Below are 17,895 nucleotides of genomic sequence, written 5' to 3'. Positions count from 1 at the left end.
TGGTCAAAGTATTGGGGTCATGGCAATTGAGAGCGGCCATGGAATTCTCTATTCGGAGATAATTCTCTGTAAGGTCGTGGAAATGGGTGAGGGAAATGTCATCTTTGGATTACAGCTTTTTCCACAGGTTGGTCTACGGGTGGACTTCTACAATAATAAGAGTCCGAACAGATTCTTCAGATGTGTTAGCCACCTTGTGCAACTCCCTGTGGAACCTGTCAATGTAGGACTAGAGGGATTCATTCTTTTCCTGCCATATGTTGCTTAGATATCTCAACGGCATTGAGAACTTCCTGTTCACCTGGAAGTGTCTCAAGAATAATGAGCTCATCTGCTGCCAGGAGTTAATAGATCTTGGTGGAAGTGATCTAAACCAGCTCTTGGCATGGGCAGTCAGGATCACTGCGAAACAGTGCCATTTAGCCAAGTTGGAAACTTGTTGAAGCTCCATGAGGTCGTTAAACTCATAGAGGTGGTCTTGCAGATTAGAATTCCCATCGAATTCTTGCATGTCAAGCATTCTAAACCTCAATAGGAGAAGAGCAGCTAACACTACTAGAGAAGAGGGAGACGCCTTAGCGACCTCCTCGTGCTCATTTTGTTGAGCTCTAAGCTGATCTAGAGCTCATTGTAACTCTTTAATCTGAGGCAACACGACTGTCTAGTGATATTTTTCGCAACATGGGTTCGACCCTCATGATTACGGTTGAGAAAAGACCACATATCGGACTCTTCCTCTCCTCGGTCAGAGGCTCTGACATATCTTGACACACGTTGAGTGAAGCCATGTGAAGGCAATGAAAGGTTAGAGGAGTTAACCCAACCTCCTCAGTGGTCAGAACCGACCCACAGTTGCTAGGGGTTCCCTTGCCTTGCACTCTTGTAAGGGTGGCCATGCAATATGGCGTAGGACGGTTCATGATGCAACATGTAGCCAAGTCGTAAAGCCATAGGTATTCTACATGTTTCATGGCCGGTAATCGCTGGTCCTTTGGATTCCTTCGGCCAATTATCTGCCACCTATTTTCCCTTTCCTTTTCACGTTGCAGTGTGCGTGACATGGGCTATCGCCCGTTTTCGTGCTTTAGCGTGACCTAGAGGCGTTTTTGGTGGTAGCATCGCCTTGTTAGACTCAGGTGGTACAATTTGATCAAAATGGTCTAACCTTCAGTTAAACGTTTGAAGAGTATTGTTGAACCTCTCTAAGTAATCCATCACAACTGGGTTGAGCTATGAGCTCGAAGGAATGTCCGTTGTGGTACTATACTGAATCAGGGGCACTTTGGGAGAAATGTTATCCTGTACCCTAGGGACCTCCTCGTTGCTGGGGCTAGCTTGCTTGGTTTCGAAACCACGGGCCATTTGCTAAGGAACAGACTCGATTGATCAGAGATTCCTGATGAAGAGTATATACTAAATCAGGCCCTCCTTCTAGTGCTAAATTGTTGATGCTGGATTTTGACACCAACTATTCGCACATGCAAAGTGCTAAGCGAACTTAGAAATTGCACATGAACTGGGAAATAAAACAAATAAAAGGGAGACGATTTTTAAAGTGGTTCAGATCCTCAAAGCAAATTCTACGTCCACTATCTTTTTATTTATGAAAGAATACAATCAGGTCGTATGCAGTGATCTAAGAGAACAGAAACACAGAAAGGGAGAGAGAGTGTTTTTTGTTATCAAAACTACAATCCCGAAAAATAGAGAGGAGCCCTTTATTTATAGTAAGACGTTTTTAGGTAATGATTATGGGTCTACCAGCAGGCAATGCCATGCAGTTCCTACCCTGCTTCCCATTGGCTGATTGCATGGAAGATAACCTTAAATCATGTAGGGCTTGGGCAAGTGGGTGACTCCCAATCGTTCACTCGCCAGGCCTTTACCTACCAAGCTGATGACAGCCTTACTCCTTCTATCCTTAGGCGACATGGCAGTGTCTAGATGGCACAATGCCTTCCTGAATTCTAATTGGTCCTCGCTGACGTAAGCCTACATCAGCCCTAATTTTTTAGGCATAACACATATGAACATGTTTAGGTGACATAATCAACCTGTAGAATTTTCCAGAAAGAACTGAAATCACTGATCGAACCGTACAGATTCTTTAGTCCTATGAATGCAATTTGCAATTGTTAAATGAAGCTCAAAACGGTGGTGTTTGAGGAAGTGGGAGTTTTAATCTTGGCCATTGCTTGTTAAAGAGATCAAATGGCTACCATTTGTCCAAGAAAGTCAAAGCCATAAAAGAGGCAAAAATTCTAGATTTGCATCTTTCTCCAGCTCTCTCTTTACAATCAACATAGTGCTCTGCAAGGGTTTCCAATTGAGTCCAAAGTTCTTGTAATCAGTCTTAGATTTATGTAAATCTTGGGTTGAAGTTCGAGCTTCCTTCAATGGTAGAGAATCTATGTTCTGGTTTCTTTTGTGATTAAAGGTTACAGTTAGGATTTGGGGATTGATTGTGTAAAGATTTGGAGTTGATTTGCTCTTGTAATCTATAAACTTCTAATATCTTAGTGCAGTGAGCCCCAAAAGTCCATGGAGCTTAACGTGGATGTAGCTTATTCCCAATTTTGGAATAAGTGAACCACGGTAAAATCTTCGGTGTTCTTGATTGTGTGTTCTTGCTTCTTTGGTGTGTGATTTAGATTCTTTGGAATGTGTTTGATGTTTGTTCTGGCAGATTGAGTTCTAATTTTAGCATAACAGCAATTTTATCTTATTTTGTTTTTTCTGTCAGCAAGAAGAATGGAGTACCTTCCATTCTTCACTACCCTTTGTTCTTTGATCTTGCTATTGAGCATGGAGTTGTCATCTGCAGCTGATATGATAACTCCCAGACAATTTATCAGGGATGGTGACAAATTAATTTCCTCTTCCCAAAGCTTTGAGCTAGGCTTCTTTTCTCCAGGAAACTCAAACTACAGTTATGTGGGGATCTGGTACAAGATTAGTCCTGAGATAGTTGTGTGGGTTGCAAACAGAAAAGATCCAATTCCAGATCGTCAAGGAGCTTTAACCATCAGCAACAACGGACGTCTCGTACTTATCAACCAAAAGAAGAGCATTATCTTGTCTTCAAACTCATCCAAGGAGCCTGAAAATCCAGTGGTACAACTCCTAGATTCTGGAAACCTTGTTCTCAAGGACAGTAATGACAGGAGTCCTGAAAGCTACATGTGGCAGAGTTTCGATTATCCATCAGATACATTGTTAGAAGGCATGAAGTTGGGATGGAACTTAAAAACTGGTTTTGAGCGACAATTGACCCCATGGAAAAGTGAAGATGATCCAGCCCCTGGAGAATCTACCCTCAGACTTGACATTGGTGGGGTGCCTCAATTAGTCATTGGTATGCCATCTAGGAAATCGGTTCGTAGTGGACCATGGAATGGTCTCCAGTTTGGTGGCATTCCCATGATGCACAACAAGGTCTTCAAACCAATGTTGGTACACAAAGAAGACGAGTTGTATTACGCATATGAGCCTTTTGACAATACAGTAATCACAAGATTAATGGTGGACCCAACAGGTCATATGCAGCGTCTTGAATGGAATGAAAAGTTTAGGGAATGGCGTATTGTGTACTCTTGGCCATATGACATGTGTGATAATTATGCACAGTGTGGTGCTAATGCTTACTGCAGAATTAGCAAGACACCTAATTGTATATGTTTGAAGGGGTTTGAAACCCAATCAGAAGATGAATGGGACACACCAAACACCATGAAATGTGTAAAGAAATCACCAACAGAATCAGATTGCAGAAATGGAGAAGGGTTTCAAAAGCTTGCACGAATGAAATTGCCCGATATTATGTGGTCAAACCAAAGTATGAATATTAAGGAATGTTCTGCAGAGTGCTTGAAGAACTGCTCGTGTAGGGCTTATGCAGACTTAAATGAGGGTGGAGGAAGTAGTGGCTGCTTGATGTGGTTTACTGACCTGATTGATATGAAAGAATGCTCAGAACGATTCACTTGGGGACAGGATATCTTTATACGAGTACCCGCTTCAGAACTAGGTAAGGGTGTCATTTTATTTACAGTTGAACAAGGCAATGCAAAAGAACTGCTGCATTCCTAATGGCGCGGCTTTGGTCCACCTACGTTAGGAAAAACAATCTGTTCTCTTTGTACATTTTATTAATCTGAAAAAGAATAAGTTTCAACAAATCTATTAAGTTTTTCATGTTGTCTACTCTAAAATCAGTTAATGATTCGAGTAAGAAGAAAAGAATAAAGATCATTGCATCGGTCTCGACTGCTTCTGGCATCCTTATATTGGGACTTGTGTTCTGGAAAGTTTGGAAGAAAAGAAAGAACAAAGGTAATACATTCATCTCATCTTGCTTATTTTTTGTTGGATTTCATGAAGTTCATTTGGCAATATCTTAAATTTAGTTTAAAATATAATGAAACTCAATCAGTTTCCAAAATATATTAAAACAAATCATACACCTCTGAAATTTATTAGTAACCGTTCTGAGGGGAAAACTAGAACCAGATTAATTTGTATGCTAATGAAATCTCAGTGGAGGTCACTAACATTCACTCTATTTAAAATGAACAGGTGACGAAGAGGTTCAAACTTTAATCGCCCTGCAGAGCAAGACGGAAGACACGGAAGTACCTTTATTTCCTTTAGCAACGGTAGCTACTGCAACTAACAATTTCTCTAAAGCCAACATGATTGGTGAGGGTGGATTTGGTCCTGTTTACAAGGTAAAAAGGTCATATGTTATGAAACACTCACCAGAAGTCGCCTTAAAACTCTTCATAGCAAATGATAAACTTTCTTATCTGTTTGACAATGCACAGGGAAATCTTTCAGATGGACAGGAAATTGCAGTGAAGAGGCTTTCGAAACAGTCAGGACAGGGTCTTGAAGAATTCAAGAACGAGGTCGCTATAATTGGCAAGCTTCAACACAGGAATCTTGTTGCTCTTATTGGAAGCTGCACTGAAGGAGATGAAAGGATACTGATCTATGAGTATATGCCCAATAAAAGCTTGGATTGTTTTATTTTCGGTAGCATTTCTGAACCCTATATCCATCTAATTATTAGTTACTCAAGTTTGATTTTACATTCAAAATAGAAAATTCTAGGACAAGTTTAATTTCAATTACTGAAGTTGGCAATGATGTGCAGATCGTGAAAGAAGGAAACTCTTGTCCTGGAAAAAGCGCTTTGAAATTGTTATTGGGATTGCAAGAGGACTTCTCTACCTCCACCAAGATTCTAAACTGCAAATAGTTCACAGGGATCTGAAGGCCAGTAATATCTTGTTAGACAATGACCTGAATCCTAAAATTTCAGATTTTGGGTTGGCAAGAATTTTCAAAAATGATGCAAAAGATGTGAACACAAAGAGAGTTGTTGGAACACAGTAAGTTCTACTACTGTAATTACATGTATTTTCAGTTTTAAAGTACTTATAAATGACACTTTGATGCAGTGGCTACATGTCTCCTGAGTATATCACTGATGGCACATTTTCTTTGAAATCCGATGTATTTAGCTTGGGTGTGCTTCTGTTAGAGATAATAAGTGGAAGAAGGAATAGAGGATTCCATCACCTCGATCACCATCATAACCTTATTGGACATGTAAGCAGAAAAATCATATAATGCTTCCTTTTCCACACACTATCCATTTTTGTGAATACATAAAGTACATGTGTTGAGATATTTCAGGCCTGGCTGTTGTGGAACGATGGAAGGGCCCTTGAACTAATGGATAAGTCTTTAGAAGATTCTTTCGTGGAATCTCAAGTTCGAAGATGTATTCAAGTGGGTTTATTATGTGCTCAAAAATTCCCAGAAAACAGGCCGGAAATCTCATCTGTAGTTTTCATGTTAGCAAATGAAGACGTGATTCTTCCTCGACCTAGAGAGCCAGGTTTCTTCACAGAAAGAGGTTTCAGCACAGATACATCATCAAGTAAAGATAGATCTCTTACAAGAAATGCTTTGAGTGTAACCATGGAGGAAGGCAGGTAGAATTTCATGCCCCAGTTTACGAGTTTTTTTTTTTCCATTGGGGCATGCTGTTATTATGCGGATGCTTTTTCCTTCATTGATGGCCTAAACTTTGATGTCTTTCTACAATGGTTAATGTGTTTGTAAAGTAGCCAGAAATTAACATATTCAGTAAATTGATGCTTAAGCGTAAACTAGCTTAAGAATCTATGTATTTTAATTTCTGAATAAGTGGAAGTAATTTAATGGTTGGAACATTAAATTGCAGTTTGACATACTACCTAGGTCCCTAAGGTAATTACTGATTCTTGACGAAAGATGCTATTTCTGCTCCTAGCATGAATGGTTTCACCAAACATTTGGATCACGGGAGTACTAGTTTAACCAGGCCTTTTAAAATTGCCATAATATTTTTGGTGATTATGTCGAATGACAGATTTCCAAGTAAGGCCATGAAACAGGAAAGAATACTATTCCTACAAAAAGCGACATTTCTACATGTCCTCTTCTTAATGACACGGAAATCTTCAATAGTTGCTAGCAATATTATGACTCCTTTCTCTATTTGTTCTCATGTAAAATTGTATGTCTTTAAGAAACTATTTATTAAACAATACAATTATAAATATAAATAGATTTTAAGAGTTCTACTAAGAATTGAAATATGAATTCTATTAGAAATAGAATATCCCATATACTACCTATAAATATAGGGATGATAACCAATTTAAAGTTATGAGAGAATGTGAGAACACAAGGTATTTAATGTAAGTGTTATTAAACACCATGGGGAGAGTGTCTTAGAAACTGGGATAGTTTCCACTCTAGGTATTGGGTTGAGTATGGTTAGAAACTAAGATGTTTCTGCTCTGTTTTATGTACCGAGTTTATGGTGTTGTGTATTCTTGTATATTGTGTTCATGAAACTATAGTGAATTTCTTTCATTCGTGGATGTAGACCGGTTATGTCGAACCACATAAATATTATGTCTCTTTGTGTGGTATGATTTTATTCATATGTTATTTATCTCGAATGTATGTTTTCTGTTGTACGATCTCCTAACAAGTGGTATCAAAGCTCCAAGTTGCAACCTAGGTGATGAGTTCTTTCGAGATGGTAGATGCATATAAGAGACGAATTACAACAAGTTTAAGTTGTATGTGGAGTGGTTCAAATCTTGGTAGCAAAATTTGGCATGGTTACTGTGTGATCTGGATGCTAGCATAATTTGACATGGTTACTTTGTTACTTGGATGCCGTGATATTGGACGTTATCTTCATCATGTTTATCGTTGTGATGGAAAACTCTCACGTTCATTAGTGTGATTGAAAACTTGCCAAGGTGGAGAGTCTTGAGATATTGTGGTTTGCTTTCTTATTTGTTCCCATATGAAATTGTATGTCTTTGGAAAAACTATTTAATAAAGAATATAATTGTAAATATGAATAGATTTCAGGAGTCCTATTAGGATTGAAATATAAATCATATTAAAAATAAAATATCTTATATACTACCTATAAATATAGAGGTGAGAACCAATTCAAGGTTATAAGAGAATGTGAGGACACATGATATTTGATGTAAGGGTTATTAAACACCATGCAGAGAGTGTCTTAGAAACTGAGATTGTTTCCACTATAGATACTCGGTTGAGCATGGTTAGAAACTAGGATGTTTCTGTTCTGTTTTATGTACTAAGTTTATGGTGTTGTGTACTGTTATATGTCGTATTCATAAAACTATAATAGATTTTTTCATCCATGGATGTATACGGATTATACTGAATCACGTAAATATCATGTCTCTTTTTGTGGTGTGACTTTATTCTTATATTATTAATCTCAAAGGTATATTTTCTGCTAGGCAATCTCCCAACATCATTGACTCGTCAGTGCATTAAGACTTACAGGCGTCATGTATGCTTTAATTTGGGAATTGTCAAGGTTCTAAAAATTCTCTGCCATCAAAGTTTTCTTCTCAATGAGATAAAAGTCTTTTGATTTCGATGCTGTGGAATGATGGAAGGGCCCTGGAACTAATGGGTAGGTGTTGTTGGAAATGAGATGGATAACAATTAAAATCTTAGACTATAAAAGATGAAAACTTGTGTGGTGAAGAAAGAAACAAATTTTATTCAATGAAACATATTGATACATTCTCCACAATTCATAAAACTCTAACTCCCTTTTTATACGTTTATAAAGGGATTAGATTACATAACCATCTTAATTGTTNTGTATGTTTTCTGTTGTGCGATCTCCTAACAAGTGGTATCGAAGCTCCAAGTTGCAACCTAGGTGATGAGTTCTTTCGAGATAGTAGATGCATATAAGAGACGAATTACAACAAGTTTAAGTTGTATGTGGAGTGGTTCAAATCTTGGTAGCAAAATTTGGCATGGTTATTGTGTGATCTGGATGCTAGCATAATTTGACATGGTTACTTTGTTACTTGGATGCCGTGATATTGGACGTTATCTTCATCATGTTTATCGTTGTGATGGAAAACTCTCATGTTCATTAGTGTGATTGAAAACTTGCCAAGGTGGAGAGTATTGAGATATTGTGGTTTGCTTTCTTAGTTGTTCCCATATGAAATTGTATGTCTTTGAGAAAACTATTTAATAAAGAATATAATTGTAAATAGGAATTGATTTTAGGAGTCCTATTAGGATTGAAATATAAATCATATTAAAAATAAAATATCTTATATACTACCTATAAATATAGGGGTGAGAACCAATTCAAGGTTATAAGAGAATGTGAGGACACATGATATTTGATGTAAGGGTTATTAAACACCATGCAGAGAGTGTCTTAGAAATTGAGATTGTTTCCACTATAGATACTGGGTTGAGCATGGTTAGAAACTATGATGTTTCTGCTCTGTTTTATGTACTGAGTTTATGGTGTTGTGTACTCTTATATGTCGTGTTCATAAAACTATAATATATTTTTTTCATCCATGGATGTATACGGGTTATACTGAATCACGTAAATATTATGTTTCTTTTTGTGGTGTGACTTTATTCTTATATTATTAATCTCGAATATATATTTTCTGCTACAAGATCTCCTAACATCATTGACTCGTCAGTGCATTAAGACTTACAGGCGTCATGTATGCTTTAATTTGGGAATTGTCAAGGTTCTAAAAATTCTCTGCCATCAAAGTTTTCTTCTCAATGAGATAAAAGTCTTTTGATTTAGATGCTGTGGAATGATGGAAGGGCCCTGGAACTAATGGATAGGTGTTGTTGGAAATGAGAGGGATAACAATTAAAATCTTAGACTATAAAAGATGAAAACTTGTGTGGTGAAGAAAGAAACAAATTTTATTCAATGAAACATATTGATACATTCTCCACAATTCATAAAACTCTAACTCCCTTTTTATACGTTTATAAAGGGATTAGATTACATAACCATCTTAATTGTTCATACAGCAGTAAAGAAAATTTTAAACACATAATTAAAAATAACTGCAAATTGATTCAATCTAAAACTGAAAATAACAGAATTTGAAAAGAACTAAATAACTGCAATTTACAAGTCATGCCGTGGCATCCATTTTTGTGTGCCGCGGCATTGAGCATTCTGGATTCTTTCGGTCTTCTGTTTTTGCATTTCTGCCGCGGCATACATTGTTCCCTGCCACGGCATGTCTTCTTCTACCAAAAAGGGTCATCTTCAACAGGTGTTTAGATGATTCTTTCATCGAATGTCAAGTTCAAAGATGTATTAAAGTGGGTTTATTATGTGTTCAAAAGTTCCCACAAAATAGCCTAGAAATGTCATCTGTAGTTTTCTAGTTCGCAACTGAAGAAGTTGTGCTACCTGAGCCTAGACAACCAGGTTTCTTTACAGAAAGAGGTTTCAGCTCTGATACAAGATGAAGCAAAGAAAAATCTCATAAAGAATAACGCATTGAGTATAACCATTCAGGAAGGCAGATAGAATTTCATGCTGCTGTTTAGTCATCCTTATTCAACAATGGATGTTGCTCAATATTTTCATGGTCAATGTTTGCAAACACCATGTTATCCCTGAGAAAATAGTCAGTCACATGGGTCCTGTCTAGTAAATTTTGGCTACAGCGGTTTAGAATCCTAGCCGATGGGCAATTTGAAATCGTTAATGAGCGTCTTAGCTGTACTTGTAAAGCATGATGAGAGACTAACCATGTCTCTGCAACTTGTAAGAAGAGTCCTTAGGAGGATTTCTACTATCTTTCTGTTTATACAAACTGGGAATATCTTTTCGAATCACATTTTTGTGTTAGGGAAATATTTATTGGGAAATACTAGATGTACAAAGACTCTTAACAAAGTGAAGTGACAGTTGCCACACCACCAGTTTGTAAAAAAAAAAAAAAAATTGATGTAAAACTGATGGTATGACAGTTACCACATCACTTTGTATAGAGTCTTTGTACATTTAACATTTCTCTATTGTATATTGTAGTATTTAAGTTGTTAAGTCAGTTGTTTACAGCTGCATAACTATGGTAAATGTAAACCATAATTAAAGTAAACCATAGTTAAAGTAACATCAGGATAAAAGTTGTATATGTCAAAAACTTCAAGTATATTGAATATACAGAGAAAAGTTTTCTTCCATTTCTTTGATTCTCTAAATCTAATCAGGTGCAATCACAGCAATCACAAATGTCAGAATCATCATCAAAGAGTATGAAGAGTGCAACCAGTTCGGAAAATGTATTGTCAGTAGAACAATATAGCCAATTGTTGCAATTACTGGGTAAAGAAAATATCACAGCTCTATCAGCAAATTTGGCAGGTAAACTCGCATCTTTATACTTCAGTATTGATCGTGATAATTGGATATTAGACTCAGGGGCCAATGATCATATGACTTATGACTTTCATAATCTGGAATCTCCAATTGCTGTTAATTCATCCATGAGAACACTTGTAGGTCTTCCCAATGGCACTAAAACACCAATTGAACACATAGGTTCTGTTACACTGGAAAATGATGTGTCTAAAAAAAATTTTCCATTTACCAAATTTTAAATACAACCTTTTATCAGTATCAAAATTAACTTCATCGGGTAATTATTCCATTACCTTTTAAGCTGATTTATGTCTAATTCAAGATCTTTGGAGTGGCAAGGTGAAGGGGATTGGTAAGCATATATAGCCTAGGATTATACTATCTTTTACCTTTATCAAAAATAAATTCGAAAATTTCAGACTTAGGAAGTAAAAATAAAACTGTTTGTAATTCATCTTGTGGTATTCATGATGTATCTGTTACTTCAATAAAAAAGAAACATTGTTTTTCCTCAGTCTTCTACATGTTCTATGAATAATAAAGCTGCACTTTGGCATAATAAATTAGGACATGTAGCTTATTCTATTCTGAGAATGATGCACAATGGTTTAAATGGAATGGGTACACCTCATTGTCCTATTTGTCCCTTAGCCAAACAAACTAGGATACCTTTTACACTAAGAACTACAAACACTCATCATATTTTTGAACTTTTGCATTTGGATGTTTAGAGACCATATAGAACACCAACACAGGGAAATGTTAGGTACTTTCTTACCATAGTAGATGACTATTCTATGACCACTTGGTTATTTCTCATGCAATATAAGTTTGATGTTTTTCAAAATCTTAAAAATTTCCTTTTTGGTTCCGTCACTAGAACCTAAAACACAAGTTTTGGTTCCAAGTTTTTTGGAACCGTAATCGTCGGTTCTGATTCTAGTTCCATTTCCAAATCAAAGAAACCGGCTAGTTCCCGTTCCCGTTTCTGTTCCTTAAAAAAAAGGCGGGTACCTAGAACTGTCCACTCCTAAGTCCTAATAGTAGTTAAATTGTTAAGTCAGTTGTTTACAACTATATAACTATTGTAAATGTAAACCATAGTTAAAGTAACATCAGAATCAAAGTTATATATGTTAAACTTCAAGTATAATGAATATACAGAGAAAAGTTTTCTTCCATTTCTTTGATTCTCTAAATCTATTAACATTATCTTCACAAATGGGTTATCGTTAAATGGGAACTGAGCTGCATGATTAAGAATTTGATGAAACGTGATTTTGACTCTGTTGATAGGAAGCAGGACCCAGGTGTAAAATTGATATTTCACAGATGGAAAATACTGCTTCAGAGAATTGGCTTATATTAAATTATTATATAAATGTGAATGACATGAGATTCTGTTAAAATAAAAAGAAGAATAAAATGAGAGAAGGCCAAGAGAAAGTTAAAGAAAAGCTTTTACTTAAATGAGAAAATACAATAAAAAATCTTTGTGAGAATAATGCGAATTTCATCTCAATCACATCAGCTATTTAAGGAACTGTTCCACTAAGCCACTTTCCACAAATCTCTCCGATCACTCACATCACCACTCCTAAAATCCTATCTAAATAAAAACAAAACAACCCAAGCCACTTGTTTCTATGAACAACCTCACGTGATAGCTATTTGACTTGTACGTTAAGTTCCACTAATTTTTGACACTGTAGACCTTAAATTCCAAATTATAAGTTTCCAAAAGAAGATGATTGTCATGAGTTTGCACAATTTTGAGTCATTCAAGTATTGCTCCACAAATTGTTTGTGTATATAAAAATTCCAGGGGTCACAGAGAAATGTCTCATTTCTATACGTATAATTGATACAATCCACCTTGGATTACCTGAATCGAGGACGGTTGCAGAGACCCTTAAAGCATGAATTTTATAAGACTTGCAACATTCAGAAGACTTGAGTCATTGACTTTATGGATTTAAAATTATAAGCTCTTTCTGACCCCAGTAAAGACTTAAACCCTAAAAAGCATGAATTTTATAATACTTCCAACATTCAGAAGACTTGAGTCATTGACTTTATAGCGAGTATGATTTTGGGTCCCCAGATGGGAATTGGAAGACTACCGTGTTTCAGAATCTTCACGGGATGGTGACAAATCTGATGCTGAAAATTTGCCAATAATAACTGTATTTTGTACATGGCCCCCAGACAAGTGACAATGAAAGTCTAAAATCCTTGACAAAATTGGTTTCTTATGTCCTTTAAAATCCTTTAAAATTATATAAGCTCTTTCTGACCCCAGTAAAGACTTAAACGTATAGCTGGGGATGCTTAAGGAGGCCCATAACCAACTTCTAACATTTTCCAGCAAGGACTGAATCCACTCAGTTGAATCCTACCATGTCTTGGTGCAACTCTACTTTGTTGCCATTGGTTTCTTTCATAGTTATTTACTCCTATGTGTAATAAACTTTAATTAAAAATATGATACTGAGATTTTCTGACTCTTAATAATATTCCTTTCATTTTCCTTCTAACTATTGAGTTCTCAATGAAGACTACGTGTAAGAAAAATACTTGTCCATATAGTCAACTATGGGAAAACTTATCAAAAGGGGTTGATTAAAAGGTTAAAATTTTTCAACATGGAGGCAACTGGCAATTTTGTTCTTTTTTTTGTCAGGAATAAGAATGGAGTACCTTCCGTTCTTCACCATCTTTTGCTCTTTGATCTTGTTATTGAACACAGAGTTGTCATTTGCAGCTGATATGATAACTCCAACACAAATTATCAGAGATGGGGAGACATTAATTTCCTCATCCCAAAGCTTCGAGCTAGGCTTCTTTTCTCCAGGAAACTCAAACAGCAGGTACGTGGGGATCTGGTACAAGATTAGTCCTAAAACAGTTGTGTAGGTTGCAAACAGAAAAGATCCGATTCCAGATCGTCAAGGAGCTTTAACCATTGACGACAATGGAATTCTTGTACTTATCAACCAAAATAAGAGCATTATCTTGTCTTCCAACTCATCCAGGGTGCCAGAAAATCCAGTGGTACAACTCCTAGATTCTGGAAATCTTGTTCTAAGGGACAGTCATGACATGAGTTCTGAAAGTTATATGTGGCAGAGTTTTGATTACCCATCAGACACATTGTTACCAGGCATGAAGTTGGGTTGGAACTTAAAACCTCTTTTTGAGCGACAATTGACCCCATGGAAAAGTGCAGATGATCCATACCCTGGAGACTTTACTTTCAGACTCGACATTAATGTGGTGCCTCAATTATTCATTACTGCTGCACCATCAAGAAAAGTGGTCCGCAGTGGACCATGGGATGGTCTCACCTTTGGTGGCGTTCCCATGATGCACAACAAGGTCTTCAAACCAAGGTTTGTACACACAGGAGATGAGTTGTACTATGCGTATGAGCCTTTTTACGACACAGTTATCACACAAATATTAGTGAATCCATCAGGTCAGGTGCAGCGTCGTGTATGGAATGAGAGGATTAGGGGATGGAGAATTATGTTCTCTTGGCCGTTTGACATTTGTGATAATTATGCAGAGTGTGGTGCTAGTGCTTACTGCAGAACTAGCAAGACACCTAATTGTGTCTGTTTGAAGGGGTTTGAATCAAAATCACAAGATGAATGGGACACACCTGAGACTAGGAAATGTGTAAAGAAATCGCCAACAGAATCAGATTGTCGAAATGGAGAAGGATTTCAAATGCTTAAACGAATGAAATTGCCTGATGTTAATTGGTTCAACCAAAGTATGAATATTGAGGAATGCCATGTAGAGTGCTTGAAGAACTGTTCCTGTAGGGCTTATGCAAACTTAGATGAGGTTGGAGGAAGTAGCGGCTGCTTGATGTGGTTTAGTGACTTGATTGATATGAAACAATGCTCTAACCCATTAACTGCAGGACAGGATATCTTTATACGAGTTCCGGCATCAGAACTTGGTAAGAGTGTTATTTTACTTACAGTTGAACAAGGAAAATGTAAGAGCACTGCGGCTTCCCTGATGGTTTTGGCTTTCGTCTGCCTGTGCCAAAAAACCAATTTCATTTTATTTGTATATTCTTTTTTTAGTAATTTTCTCTCTGAAATAGAATTTGTTTTTCAATGAATTGATTAAGTTTCTTCATGTTGTCTATTCTAAAATCAGCTAATGATTTCAATAAGAAGAAAAGAATAAAGATCATCTCGTCGGTCTCAACCATTTTTGGCAGCTTTACATTGGGACTTGTACTCTGGAAAGCTTGGAAGAAAACAAAGAACAAGGGTAATAAATTCATCGGATCTTGATGACTTGTTTTAGGATAAAATTTCATTTTGAGACCTCGTAACCTTGGTTAAAATATAAATAGACTCAATTAGTTTCAAAATTTCTTAAACAGAACTAAAGTAATTTTTATCTTGAGAAATCTTGGTGGAGGTAGAAATTCATGCAGTGGTTCAATGATCAACAGGTGTTGAAGAGGTTCAAACTTTAATAGGCCTGGAGAGCAGGAAGGAGGAAACAGAAGTTCCTTTATTTGATTTAGGTACGGTAGTTGCAGCAACTAACAATTTCTCTAAAGCCAACATAATTGGCGAGGGTGGATTTGGTCCTGTTTACAAGGTAGCAGAGGTTATATGTTATGAAACACTAAATAGAATCTGCCTTAAACCTCTTGCCAGCAAATAATAAACTTGCGTTTGTCAATGCTCAGGGAATTCTTCCAGAGGAACAGGAAATTGCAGTAAAAAGGCTTTCAAAAAAATCAGGACAGGGTCTGGAAGAATTCAAGAACGAGGTTGTTATAACTGGCAAGCTTCAACATAGAAATCTTGTTACGCTTATTGGAAGCTGCACTGAAGGAGATGAAAAGATACTGATCTACGAGTATATGCCAAATAAAAGTTTGGATTACTTTATTTTTGGTAGCTTATCTGGACCCTATACCCATATATTAGTTACACAAGTTTGATCTTACTGTCAAAATTGAAAATTAGACAACAGGTCTAAAACCATTACTGAAGTTGGAAATGATGTGCAGATCGTGAAAGAAGGAAACTGTTGTCCTGGAAAAAGCGCTTTGAAATTGTTATCGGTATTGCAAGAGGACTTCTCTACCTCCATCAAGATTCTAAACTGCAAATAGTTCACAGGGATCTCAAGACCAGTAATATTTTATTAGACAGTGACTTGAATCCTAAAATTTCAGATTTTGGGTTGGCAAGAATTTTCAAAAGTGATGCAAAAGAGGTGAACACAAAGAGAGTTGTCGGAACACAGTAAGTTCTACTACTGTAATCATATATATTTCTAATTTTATAGAACTTATGTTTGAGACTTTGATGCAGTGGCTACATGTCTCCTGAATATGCCACTGATGGCACATTTTCTTTGAAATCTGACGTTTTTAGCTTTGGTGTGCTTCTGTTAGAGATAATAAGTGGAAGAATGAATAGGAGATTCCGTCATATCGATCACCATCATAATCTTCTTGGACATGTAAGTAGAAAAATTCATATAATGCTTTTTTTTTTCCACACAATATCCATTTTTGTGAATACATAAAGTATGTGCTGAGATATTTTCAGGCCTGGCTGCTGTGGAATGATGGAAGGGCCCTAGAACTAATGGATAGGCATCTAGAAGGTTTCTTCATCGAATCTCAAGTTCGAAGATGTATTCAAGTGGGTTTATTATGTGCTCAAAAGTTTCCAGAAAACAGGCCAGAAATGTCCTCTGTAGTTTTCATGTTAGCAAATGAAGAGGTGGTGTTTCCTCAGCCTAGAAAGCCTGGTTTTTTTCACAGAAAGAGGTTTCAGCACAGATCCATCATCAAGTAAAGATAAGTCTCTGACAGGAAATGCTTTGAGCGTAACCATAGAGGAAGGCAGATAGAATTCATGCAGATACTTTTTCCTTCATCTTATAAACTTTATGGTCTTTCCACAATGTGTTAATTTTAAGTGTAGACTGGTCTTTTAACAATTGTAGGAATAATTTTTTGGCTTATCATGTGATAGAAGTTATGTGTATAGAGTTAAGGGTATATGTGTAAATGTAACGTAGTGAAAATATATATAGGGTGTAATATTATTTTATTATATGATTGAATAAACTACAATAGAATATTTTATCACATGGAATTAAAGCACCGGTCTTAGGGTTTTGTTTTGGTGGCCAATTGCATTGTTCACGTGACACTGTTCGCGGTTGTTACTTTTTCCGATGACTAAGTCTGTCGTGTATCCTGTTTTCTAGTCGTGGTTTCTAGTTGGTGATCAGATTCTATTACTCTGTAGTTTTCAGTTATTGTGTTTCTTTTTTCTATGTTTATTTTATGACTGTTCTGGTTGTAGTGTTGGATTTGAGTTGTGAATTTTTGTGAATTGGTGATTTGGGTTTGCTGGATATTGGTGATTGAAAGTGATTTTGTCTGTAAGCTTAGTAGAGAATTCATTGTTGGTTTGATTAAGCTATGGCAGTGGAAGGTAAACAGATGATGATTGAAATTTCAGTTCCCTCATCTGTAAAGATTACTGATAGGAAGTTACTGGGAAAACATAATTATGTTCAATGGAGACGAACTAATAGGAGATATGTTTCAAGCATTGACATGGGGGATCATTTGACAAAGGATCCACCTATGCATTCACTTCCACAAACAGAGAGTGATAAGCAACCAGAGGATAGTGATAAGAGATTAGAGACTGTTAGGAGAATTCAGAAGAAATTGCTCATGAAGAATGATAAATTGTTTAATTAGATCTAGAATAATCTAGCTTCCACAATGGATGATGTTACTAATCATTGTGATACAGTTAAAGAGTTATGGGAGTATCTAGAGTATGCTAGTAAACAGGACTTGTCTCATGTTCATAAGCTATTATTGCGGATTTATTGAGCAAATATGCCAGAGAAGACATTACTTGAATACTAAACAGAGGTGAAGCAAGCCTTTCAGGAAAAAAAAGCTATATTCCCTCTGATTGCAGATGTTGTGCAAATGAAAGAATAAAAAGAGCAAGTGATGGTGCAGTGTTTTCTGGTGGGCTGAAACCAGAATATGAGATAGTTCAGACACTAACTCCTTACAAGTTACAAAC

General features: G+C 36.5%; 2 protein-coding genes across 2 annotated transcripts; both read left to right on the top strand.

Moving 5' to 3' along the window:
- The first annotated feature begins 2,805 nt into the window (after window positions 1-2,805).
- On the top strand, window positions 2,806-6,231 carry LOC116138462 (G-type lectin S-receptor-like serine/threonine-protein kinase At4g27290). The gene is made up of 7 exons (XM_031424176.1): window positions 2,806-4,027; window positions 4,216-4,332; window positions 4,576-4,727; window positions 4,824-5,034; window positions 5,156-5,393; window positions 5,463-5,613; window positions 5,701-6,231. The coding sequence occupies exons 1-7, from the start codon at window positions 2,806-2,808 to the stop codon at window positions 6,004-6,006; spliced, it is 2,397 nt and encodes a 798-aa protein (XP_031280036.1). The 3' UTR covers window positions 6,007-6,231.
- A 4,422-nt stretch (window positions 6,232-10,653) lies between these two features.
- Window positions 10,654-16,698, top strand: LOC116138461 (G-type lectin S-receptor-like serine/threonine-protein kinase At4g27290). Its single transcript, XM_031424175.1, is given in 8 exon segments — window positions 10,654-10,963; window positions 13,467-14,792; window positions 15,264-15,415; window positions 15,507-15,717; window positions 15,834-16,071; window positions 16,141-16,291; window positions 16,381-16,587; window positions 16,589-16,698. Coding segments are annotated over 8 exon segments (2,694 nt in total). The 3' UTR covers window positions 16,688-16,698.
- Window positions 16,699-17,895: the final 1,197 nt, after the last annotated feature.

Source organism: Pistacia vera, unplaced genomic scaffold (assembly GCF_008641045.1).
Source record: "Pistacia vera cultivar Batoury unplaced genomic scaffold, PisVer_v2 Contig341, whole genome shotgun sequence".
NCBI classification, from domain to species: Eukaryota; Viridiplantae; Streptophyta; class Magnoliopsida; order Sapindales; family Anacardiaceae; genus Pistacia; species Pistacia vera.
This window is presented reverse-complemented; position numbering and strand designations above follow the sequence as displayed.